Source organism: Callorhinus ursinus, unplaced genomic scaffold, assembly GCF_003265705.2.
Source record: "Callorhinus ursinus isolate GAN/ISIS: 27379988/994484 unplaced genomic scaffold, GSC_fseal_2.0 scaffold6, whole genome shotgun sequence".
Lineage (NCBI taxonomy): Eukaryota > Metazoa > Chordata > Mammalia > Carnivora > Otariidae > Callorhinus > Callorhinus ursinus.
Window position 1 is genome coordinate 46,751,706 of NW_027397068.1, and position 11,689 is coordinate 46,763,394.

The following is an 11,689-nucleotide window of genomic DNA, read 5'->3' on the forward strand; positions in this document are numbered from 1 at the left end:
TGGGGTCCAGGACTAAATAAAAATGCAGGGCCCCTTGTTCAAAAAGTATTAAGCAGGGGCACCTGGGTGGCTCAGTCAGTTGAGTGTCTGCCTTCGGCTCGGGTTGTGATCTCAGGGTCCTGGGATCGAGCCCCACATCAGGCTCCCTGCTCAGCAGGGAGCCCACTCCCCCCCTCTGTTGCCTCTGCCCCTACTTTTGCTCTCTCTCTGTCAAATAAATGAATAAAATCTTTTTTAAAAAGAGTATTAAGCATTTCAGGACTGTGACAGCAGAGCATTAAACCAAGCCTAAGTCCCACCTGCATATTCATATTGGGAACCATGGACCTAAAGGACATTCTGAGCAAACGGCAATGCAGAAAACAACAGGAAGTGCTTCACTTTGCTCTGAAAACAAGAGCTCTCAGCTATGACTTTGACACTGGTCTTGGCTGTATATAAGGGAGGAATCTAGAACATTCCCACCTGAGAAATGACATTCAAACAGGCAAAAAGTGATGAGGTAACCAAAAGACACTTAATCATTACGAAAGAGTCTCCATTTCAATCAATTCTTCTAGTTGAATAAGTAGTCCTAACCTTTCCAATGAGGGAGCTTAAAATAACCACAGAATAATTAATTACTATTCTCCTTGGGGGTTTTCCTGGGTGCTACTGCTTTTTTTTTTTTTTTAAAGATTTTATTTATTTATTTGAGAGAGAGAGAATGAGAGAGAGAGAGCACATCAGAGGGGATAGGGTCAGAGGGAGAAGCAGACTCCCTGCCGAGCAGGGAGCCCGATGCGGGACTGGATCCTGGGACTCCAGGATCATGACCTGAGCCGAAGGCAGTGGCTTAACCAACTGAGCCACCCAGGCGCCCCTGGGTGCTACTGCTTTCTAGAAGCTATAAAAATTAATACTTAGGGGGAGCCTGTGTGGCTCAGTCATTAAGCATCTGCCTTCGGCTCAGGTTGTGATTCCAGGGTCCTGGGATCGAGCCCTGCATCGGGCTCCCCTGCTCTGTGGGGAGCCTGCTTCTCCTTCTCCCTCACTTGTGCTCTCTAGCTCTCTCTCTGTATCACTCCAATAAATAAATAAAATCTTTAAAAAAAATTAATACTTAGGAATAAAAGCCCCTCTTTGTAGCGCTGACAGAGGCATAAGCAAGTGATAATCATGAGTTCATGAAAAGGAAAAAAATAAAAGTCTTCATTTCTACTTAGCTCACAATACCTTCCTAATACCCTTTCTAATCTTCTAAGGAAATGTAAAAAAAAAAAAAGAAAAGAAAAGAAGTGTGAAAACTTTCATTCAAGACAGCCAGCTTGAAACTTGAATTAATCCAAATGCACTAAATAAGTGAGCTCTTCCATACTTTAGAACATTATTCTTATTAAGCCATTTGTCAAACTCATATTCTGACATTTCATGTGAGTAACCATGATTTCATAATATAGAATTAAGTAGTTTAAGACATTGATGACTGTTTTGTTGTGTGGATTTGGGGATCTATAAACCCAAATCTTGGTATTTATTCCTATCCTTCTAAGGTCAAAGAGGGGAGAGAAAAAAGTACAGACCAAAAGCATGACCAAAACGCTTGTCCCTTGATAAACACAGCGCTTAAGAGTTCTTTGTATGGCTCATGATGGTCGAGGTTACTATATTAGCTGCCAAAGTGCCAAAGACTTGGTTCTTCTACATATACTATTTAATGGTTGCTTTGCCTTATTTGCGTTCTGACATAATACCCAGCTTCAGAACATTACAAATAGCAATCAACAAAATTAAAATGAACACAACCTTATAGCATGCTGAAATTGTGGTCGAGGGGAAACAAGTTCTCTGAGCAAAAGTGCATAAAGAGCAACAGGGCTCTGTATTGTTTTAAAAACACCTACCCAGATGTTAAAGAAGTGTTCTCCTTGTACACAGAGGAGGAAGAGTCAGGAAGAAGACCTCTCGTACATTTCACCTTGCTATCGTGAACCCATAGGTGATGGAATAGGAGCTGTTCATGCTTCATTCAAAATTAAACCTCACTTTCAAGGAAAGAGGAAAAGGGAATCATCAAGTACAGATTTTAAATTAATCTTACCCAGTGAAAGAAAATTTACAAACATATCAAGTTTGCTAAGAAAAAATTATCTTTCAAATTGAACACAGTGTAGTTTTTTTTTGAAGTCCACTGATAAATATAATGTACATAGACAAAACCAGATTCCAGTTTAGTTTTTCTTAAAACTGAGAATATAATGAAATCTGAATCTGTTATTTCAAATTCATTAGTCAAAAAAATCTTATACACACCTTACTCAGCAAAGCCCATAAGATAGTTTCAAAAGCACGTCGGCTAAATAACTTTTCTTCGGAATCATTCTTTTTAAAAAATACAGACCAACACTGGGGATTCTGACTTGGTAAGTCTAGGGCAAGACCCAAGCAGGTTTGGTTTTATTTTAAATAAAATGTTTTTAAATTTACTAGGTGATTCTGAGACACAGAGAGCTAAGTCTCAGAACCCATTGTTCTAAACTAATGGTTCCCAAAGTGTGGCCTCCAGACCAGCAGCATCGGCAACATTGGGGACTCGTTTGTAAGGCCCCTTCTGGATTACCACCCAAACCTACTGAATTAGAACCTCGCTGGAGGAGGGGTACACACTGCAGTTTAACAAGCCCTCCAGGTGATTCTCATTCATGTTCAAGTTTGAAAATAGCTGTTTAATTAAAAAATGAGTTAGGCCAAATTCATTTGTCTTATAATTACTAAAACAAAGCAACCAGACCTTTCAGCAGATTTTCTTTTATGGTTTCTTTATTCGACACGCAAATTAAAACAAATCTCAGAAATTTATTTCTCCCTAAAAGGACTAACAGCTGCTACCTCGGACATATTTCTATAAGCAATCACTCTGGCCACCTTGAGCTCAGCCTCCAGCTCCTTCCCTGGGTTAGGACAGAGGTCAGCAAACTTTTGCTATAAAGACCCAGATAGTAAAGGTTTTCAGCCCAGGGCCATATGGTCTCCATCACAGCCACTCAACTCTGCCATTCACAATGCATAAATGATGGGTGTGGCTGTGTTCCAATAAAACTTTATTTACAAAAACAGCTGTCAGGCCAGATTTGGCCCAAGGGCTATAGTTTGCTGACCCCTGAGTTTAAGAAATAATGGCAGACTAGTTGGGGGAGAGGGGTGTGGAGAGGAATGAAAACATACCATCCCTTACCCAAAAATGCACATTCTCCCATAAGCACAAACTTATCCAATCTGGAAGCTGCTTCCAGGCGAAGGAGAACAGACTATAAAGAAAAGGAGAGAAAGAAAAAGTGGTGTGTCTCATTTATAACTTATTCTCACAGAAATACTAATTAGGTGCATTCTGTGTGCCTGGAACCAAACATCAAAGCCCTACCCCCATAAACCCAAATCCAACAGAAGAAGAAATAGAAATTAGAAACAATGACATGTGATAGAGCCAGACAATGAAATATTATTCAGTGCTCCAAAGAATGAGCTATTATGTCATGAAAAGGCAATGGGAAAACAAATGCATATTACTAAATGAATGAAGCCAATCTGGAAAAACTACATGCTGTGGGATTCTAACTATAGGACAGTGTGGAAAAGGCAAAATGATGGAGACAGTAAAAAGATGTGTTGCCAGGGATTAGGGGAGACGGTAGATGAATCAACAGAGGATAGGGGACTTTTAGGGCAGTTAAGTTACTGTGTAAGATACTATACCTTGAGATGCATGCATCATAGATTTGTCCAAACCCATAGAATGTAGGAAACCAAGAGTGAACCCTAAAGTAAACTATGGACTCTGGGTGATGTCAATGTGTCAATGTAGGTTCAACAATTGTAACAAATGTCCTACTATGGTGAGGGATGTTGATAATGGCAGAGGCTATGCCTGTGTGGGGTCAGGGAGTACATGGGAAATGTCCCTAAGGGTCTTCCCAATTTTGTTTTGAATTTAGAAGTGCCCCCCCCAAAAAAAAGTCCATTAAAAAAATAATATTCCCAATGCATAGAGTGAAAAACAGATCTGATAGGACTATTAGTACAGGGATATTAGAATGTAAAATGAATTCCAGCGAGACATCTGATACTATACTGTTGTTCCAGTCATGACAGTTTGGTTCCATTAAGTCACACTACCTGACCCAATAATTCATGGACCTCAGCTCATGGTTTCAGGGTTAAGTGAACTAATTGTGTAATGAACCCACAGGGCTAGAGAAGGAAAGGTGGTGCAAAGACAGGCCAAACTGTGTAATAGCAGTAATAATGACCCCAAACAGCATCCCCCTTCTCTCCCATCATGACCTGTCTTTGTAGGTGTCTTGCCATTAGGCTGTACCTTCATAGAGGGCAAGTCCATATTTTATTCATCCTTGAATCTTCAAGAACTAATGTAGTATCAGGCACATGGAAGGCACAGAATAAATATTGTATAACATGAAATGAATAAATTGTCATTTATTGAGCGGCCCCTTAAAAAAAATACTTTAAAATTGATCAAATTGCTCTGGGAATATAGTAGAGATGACTGGCAACCCCCGAAGAAGCTAAGAAACAGCACTAGGTCTGGACCAGCGGGAATGAACAGGACTATGCCACTTGGAGAACAAGGAGAAACATATTCCAGGTAGAGGGAACGGTGGGTGCTGAGGCAAAAAGCTCAAGATTAAACATTCAGGAAACAAAGAAAAATCAACATAGCTGGACCATAAGGGTAAACTGGTGAGAAAAAGGAGATTAAAAAAAAAAAAAATGAAGGCAAATTGAGATGTACCTTATGCCTGAGAAGTTCAGAGATTATCCAAACATATGACATTGTACCATATAATCTGGAAACTGCCGTGATCAAACACTTAAAGGTAAAAAGCCCCAATAAATCACTCTTGCTGTAGCACAGAGGCCCAGATAGGGGAGTATTGCAGGAGCAGGCTTAATGGACCCAATGAAAGAAGTTGACTACCAAAACAGTGACCAGTAGAATGGATAGGAGAAAAAAAATTGAGAGCCTTTTCTGAATTTGCATAGATATTCTTTCCTATTAGATGGGGAAGGAAGAGCTAAGGAAGATTTCTCTCCTTTCTCATTTGGGAGACTTTTACCTGAGTCAGGACACAGAGCAGGAGAAGAGAAGCAAGAAAGCTTGGAATACAAAGATAGACCCTATTCTGTTGTGGATATGTTGAACTTCAGATACTTGGGGAAAGATAAAGTGTAGTCTCAAACGTTTAATAGTGTAATTCATATGAAACCACTCTGAAAGCTTAAAAACACAAAGCAAACTACTACTATTTTTAACAGTAACCAATATATGATGCGCCTATAAAATGTAATGCATGTTGAAACCAGCGTAAGGGGTGAAATGGTCACATTTTTAGGGAAGCATAGAAGACTACTGCCAGATTGCCCCCCTACCAATAAGTACCTCTGGAAAGTGAAGGCCTATCAACAAAAACCTAGAAAAATAAATGTTTGGTCCTCTCAGCTGCAAGATTACTCTTGGCCCAGGCCACGGCAGGCCAGGCCTACCAAACTCACTGGGCTACTGTTAGTGAAAAGATTCCAGAAACAGAGATTTCTAGTGCCCACGTCTTCTCAAAAGCAGGGACAGTGAACAGCACAACTTACATCTAAGGTCAAAGGGTCAAATTTGGCCTTCCTAACCCCAAGGGATGTCATGGTATTGGTTTGGGACATGGGAAGGGATGGTTTATTTTTTAAGATTATTTGAGAGCAAGTGAACACGTGGGAGGGGCAGAACGAGGGGGGGAGGGTGGGGGGAGGGGGAGAGAGAGAGAGATTGCTCCTTGCTCAGACTCTCTACTGAGCAAGGAGCCCAAAGCTGGGCTCAATCTCATGACCCAGAGATCACCATTTGAGCCAAAACCAAGAATTGGATGCTTAACCAACTCAGCCACCCAGGCACCCTGGGAGGGAATGGTTTATTAAGACAGCATTCACCAGAGATCATAGAGCATCTGGGGTACAGTGAAATATTTAATGAAAAAAGAAGGGACTGACTCTATGGCACATAAACTAATCATTTCATTCAGATTTAGGGCAGACATTTTGTAGTTTATTTAAACCTAAAGATGTTTTATCAGAATATCCAGAATAAACTAGTTTCCTAAAAATAATATATTGGCTTTAAAAAGGATTCACACGATAGATATCAAAAATATTACATGTAAAATTGAGTGGTAAGATTGTGGAATATTTCATTTCTTTTGGGAACAGGTCCCTGTATTTTCTAAGTTTTCTATAGGACAGCTACCAAAAATATTACAGAGATTAAGCTTGGGTGGTAGGATTATGATTTAATATCTTTGGGGACATTTCTGTGTATTTTTTAGGTTTTCTATAACAAAACTACGTTACTTCTGTAATCAGAAATAAAATGTAACTTGCAGAGGAAAGAAAGTCTATTCATGCTGGCTTCACCTCCACACCTCCTTAGCTCAGGTCACTGACACCTCCTGTCTGCAACACATCTTCCAGCTTTCTCTCTGGCCCTACGGTGCCTTCTCCCTTTAGCAGCCATAATGCTCCCTTAAAATGTAGAGTCCTCCAGTAGGTTCACTGCACTCAAAGAATTCATTCTCCACAAGACCCATCCACCTGGCCCTGGCCTATCCCTCTGATCTTAGCTCCTAATTTACCCCTCCCCCCAACACCTGTCCCTAATTCCTACCCACCCTCACCCCCTTCCACTGCCACACCTTTCCCTAACCCTCTCCCTCCCCAATGCCTTTCTCTGTCCAGCCACACTGCTTTACAGCTGTCTCTAGAACAAACCAAGCAACCAGGAACATGTCTTCAGACTTCACCTCCACACTGGTCCTGAATCAAATATTATCTCTTCAGAGAGGGCTTACCTGAGTGCCCTACCAGAAGACACATTCCATACTATTTCTTGGTCTGTGAAGAACAGCACTTACAAGGACCTGATATTTTTTTATTTAGGAACCACCATCCCCTTGCACCATATTATAAGCCCTTTGAGAACAGGAAACTTATTCATCTTGTTCAAACATCTGTCCTGAATATCACCACAGAGCTAGTCATATAGATACACAATGAACTTTTGGTAAGGGGTAGGGGTTATCAGCTGGCAAGATTTTATTGCACATTGCCTTCAAGTTTATGTTGTGTTTGAGGAAGCTATTAAGATTGCGCATTTTCTTTCTCAGCACACCATGACATCACCGTTGCCAGATTGTGTGATATACTGAAGTAGAAGCAGAAAGTGAGGATTGAGTTATCATTGTTCCTTCGTATGCTTTTACGGGGGGCTCCTGGGAACTGAACTAAGAGATTCACCAGGTTAACTCTGCAATGGCTTACATTTTTTTTTTTTTTTACATGTGATATAACCAAAACATTCAAACACGATAATGCAAGACACTTCAAGATAAAGGGGGGAGTGGAACGTAGATATGTTCCAAAAAATGCAGATATTCAGATTCAAACTGGATTTGTACTCTTATCCTCCCATTGTTGAGCTATTCAGCAAAAAACGATGTCACAGAGATACAAAACCAGGCTCATCCTCAAACCTTAGGATGTCTTTGTATTCCCAAATTAAGTTCCTAGAAGTGACAATCTGAAAGTTGCTGGCTGGGCTAAAAGCTAAGTATGCCCTTGAAATAGGCCCAGAATCCCTGGGATTTTGGACATAAATAGATCAACTAGTTTGATTTCTGGCTTTTTGCCTAGACTCCAGTTAATACTTGAGAATTTCTAGTTCTGTATGGGTACAGTTCTCTTTTCCTTAAATTGCTAAAACCCAAGCTAAGAGTTGCCCTAATTAATGGAAAACTCGTTTATTAAATCAAAGGCAATCAGTGACTGACACCTTTCATGCCATAAACATAGCTGATTAGCTCTTTTTAGACTGCTACAAACAATCTGATGGGAGGGATAGCTGAGAAAGTTCTATGTAATTATTAAAATGGAAACATTTCTGATCATGTACCTCCTCTCTTGAAAATATATGGGATTTATCCAGATCTAGGTTTTGAGAATCAACATATTGCAGCTGAACTGGGTTTGAATCCTAAAACTACTTGAGCCTATCTCCAAAACAGTGGCAGAAATAGAGCAGACAGTTCTTATTTAATAAAGGAAAAGACTGGAAAAGATCTATACCTATTAGGACTAAAGTTCTAGTACTATTTGATTGTTAAGAGGAAAAATGAAATTCATTATATTTCAAGCGTTTCCTTCACAAACTGAGGGTGTTTGTGACATCCTACCTGTTTTCTATCGGATATGGAAGAACCATGAACAGTGGGTAGTGAGACTGGGACAGGTTAGTAACAAAGGCTGGGATGGCCCCACCACCATCCTCAACTCTTCTAAAGGGAAACAAAGAGTTGCACTGGAATCCTCATCATGTGTCATGATTTGTCATAGTTGGATGACAGGGGAGGGGAGAGGAGAAGGAACCGAATGGCCTACCTAACATCCAAATGTAGAAAAACTTTGTTTCCTGTTTTCTTCTTCTTCCAACTGATCATTAAGACTCCCTTCTAGGTGATGGCTGAGAGTAGTTCTTAGTATTAGAACAAACTTTATGTCTAACTAGAACCGGAATGATCACTACTAATTAGGTAAGGGAAAAAAGCACCTCTCAGAAACCATTCCACAGAAAGAGACCAAGAACGAGCAGAGGCAGGCCTCAGATGATAGTTTTTCTCAGTAGAACCCCGGGTCTTTTGGAGCTTCTGAAAAAGGTGCTTCTTCTGTTCATTCCACTGGGTTTGTGTTCAGGTAGTATGAACCTGTAAAAATCAGAGGCCAGACTATCAACCTCAGAGTCCCTGGCAGCTTTTGTCTTGGCACAGGTCAGCCGAGAGTTCAGAACTCAGGGTGTCAGGAATGTATAGAGCCAGAATATTTACACGAGAAAAGGGAGGAAGGAATGGATTTCTCCCAGTTCCCAAGCTAGTAACGAGACTTTAAAGAACTTTATCCTTTCTGTAGAACAAAGCCTGTTGAACTCAAGGTAGTTGGTTCCAGTCCCTACAAAATAAACTAGAAATAGGAATTTTTAGGTCTGGGCAACCTTGATCCCTCACCCTTTCTTACTAGAAGTTGTTCACTTATTCATAGTTAAATGGGCCCACAAGTGAATGGATCACAAATACCTGTTATGTTAAAAAAAAGAAGGCTTTAACTGGGGGTTGTACGAAAACAATGAATCGTGGATCACTGCATCGAAAACTGGTGATGTATTGTATGCTAACATAATAAAATAAAATTTAAAAAAAAACGAAGGCTTTAGGGGAGGAAGAGAATGGATGAAATAGGTGGAGATTAAGACACTTATCATATTGAGCACTGAGTCCTGTGTAGAATTGTGGAATCACTATATTGTACACCTGAAACTAATATAACACTGTATGTTAATCGTACTTGAACATAAAAACTTAATTAAATATAAATGACTAAACATCAAGCCTCCCCAAATAAATAAAAAGGCCTTAAAAGCAATAATCTGTCCAGAAATTCTAACTTTTTTCCAGTCAAGTATTTCCATTAAGTATTTCCTTATCTTTTTCCTTCCTCTATCACTGCAGGAGTTATATTTTTTTCAGTTTGGATCCTTTGCTGTCTTAGAGAAATAACATACTGTTTTTAAATGAGTTGTTATTAATAAGTTTATCTTTAAATTGAGGAAATAAATCTAACAGCTGATTAGAAAGAAAACATTTTTTTTTTTGCCCCATTTGATTACAATCGCTAAATGTTAGGGAATACTTGTAGATCTACTCTTGCTTAGTAGGTTGGGGTTTACTTGGAAAAGTGATCCTTTCAAAACCTCCAGCTGAATTAACAGTGATGGAAACTGTAGCCACTATTACATGTCATTTTGGACAATTTCTTGGTAGTGCAGAGTTTACATTTATTTGAATACTCTATGTTCTGAAAGCCTTTTTATGTGAAGATCCATCTGAAGATGTTGACTCCAGCTTTCATCAGAAATATTAATATGCAACCACGAAGTTGATTTACATGTTTACTTTTTAGCTGATGCCTCTGTGGAGAAGCTATCCTGCTCAAGACCCAAAGGATATGAGGGGTGATAATTTTTTTTTCTTTAAATTTGGGGACTCCTATTGATCTCTCGGGAGTTAAACCCTGAACATTTGTTTTTACAAATAACCAGATACCCGTAGTATGAACGTTACCTTTCTAGTCAGTTGAAGTTCAATGCTGAGCAAGGTTGATGTTGAATTTTATTAATCTCTCTGGGCTGTAAGTGAAATCAATCATTTCGAAAAGACTGCCAATTATGATATCCATTTGCCTATAGGGTATAAAGTATCTTTCCTTAGAATATGCCAGGAATTTTTTTTTAAGTACTTTTAACCTCATCTTGTAAATAGAGACCTAAATTTTACCAAGCAGGTCGGGGACAGGGTTAAGAATAACAGAGGTAATAAAGAACACTATTGCTTACTTCAACTTCATCCCTGCAAGGATTTTTAAATCACACAAAAAGTCCTGTTTTTCAGTCTCCGTGCGTGAGAACAAGGCTAATAGTTACAAAACCTTTCCCAGCTGTGGACTTCAGCGCTAGCAAAAGCAATGAAAAGAGAAAAGCATGCAAAAGGAGCCCTCCTTACCTGAAGTGAAAGCAGAACACCAGCTTCGTTACAACTGTAACCATCCTTCCCAAGTCAAGAGCCGGGAATGCCAGAGTGACAAGAAGTCAAGAAGGAAGCGAAGATTGGAGCGGCTGCAAGAATCTTCCCAGGGTCCTTTCTCCCGCGACACACCTCCTCTCTCAGGCTCAGAAGACAAGAGGCTCTCACTCGCCCTTCACGGTTAACCACAAGCCTGTCATTTCGGCTCCATCACTCAGCAGCTGCTAGAAGCACCGGGCTGCAACGTGCACACCGGGGGTGCTGAGCACGAGCCCCGCGCTGAGCAGGCGGAGTGCGGCCCGGGGAGCCCGGGGCTGCGCGGCCACAGCTGACGATCCTAAAGCCGCACGTTACTGGGCAGAGAGCAGCTTTCCAGGAACGAGGACCAGCTGCGGCACAGCCCCGGCGCTTCCCGGAGCCCAGGGCAAGCTGGAGCTCGCGGGGAGCTCAGGAAGCGGCCCGGCTACTGAGCATGCTCGGCTGTCCCCGGCGCGGCTAGGGCCTTTCAGCCGGTGACTTGTCTTCTTGATTTGAGAAAGGGGGAACGGAGAAGTGTGCGGAGGGTGAGATTTAGTGGAGGTGATTTCTTCAACGTGGAGACGACCTTCTCCCAGCCCCCCCCCCCAACCCCGCCAAAAGACATTGCATTGCAATTAGCAAATATTATTGATAGGTTGATAGAGATGTTTAGAAGCTATCACTACTGTTTAGTCTTTCTGCACAATTAAGTTGTCTCTGGGGTCAAGTATGTAGTGTAGGCAGTGAAAGGATTTTTATCCTAGAAAATCACTATCACTCAAAGATTCGGTATGAAATCGCCTATATTTGAAGGTCTGAGTAAGCAATGCGTCATGAATCAGTTGATATATACATAATGAAATCTGCCTAAACACGATGACCTTCTTAAGAAAAACATAAAGGGTGCAATTTTTGAGATTTAAATGTTAATTTATATCATAATAACTCACATTTTGAAGTTTAAATCTTTCAGATGGCAAGCTTCAGATACCAGGGAATGTTGCTTA

General features: G+C 40.6%; 1 protein-coding gene across 1 annotated transcript in view; it reads right to left on the reverse strand.

Annotated features, from left to right (window-relative positions):
• Positions 1-10,923, reverse strand: part of ARHGAP18 (Rho GTPase activating protein 18) — a 187,239-nt gene extending 176,316 nt beyond the window's left edge. Inside the window, exon 1 of the mRNA XM_073893913.1 lies at positions 10,644-10,923. Within this exon, the coding sequence (XP_073750014.1) occupies positions 10,644-10,687 (44 nt within the window). The 5' untranslated portion in view covers positions 10,688-10,923. The remainder of the gene's footprint in view (positions 1-10,643) is intronic.
• Between the last annotated feature and the right edge of the window lie 766 nt (positions 10,924-11,689).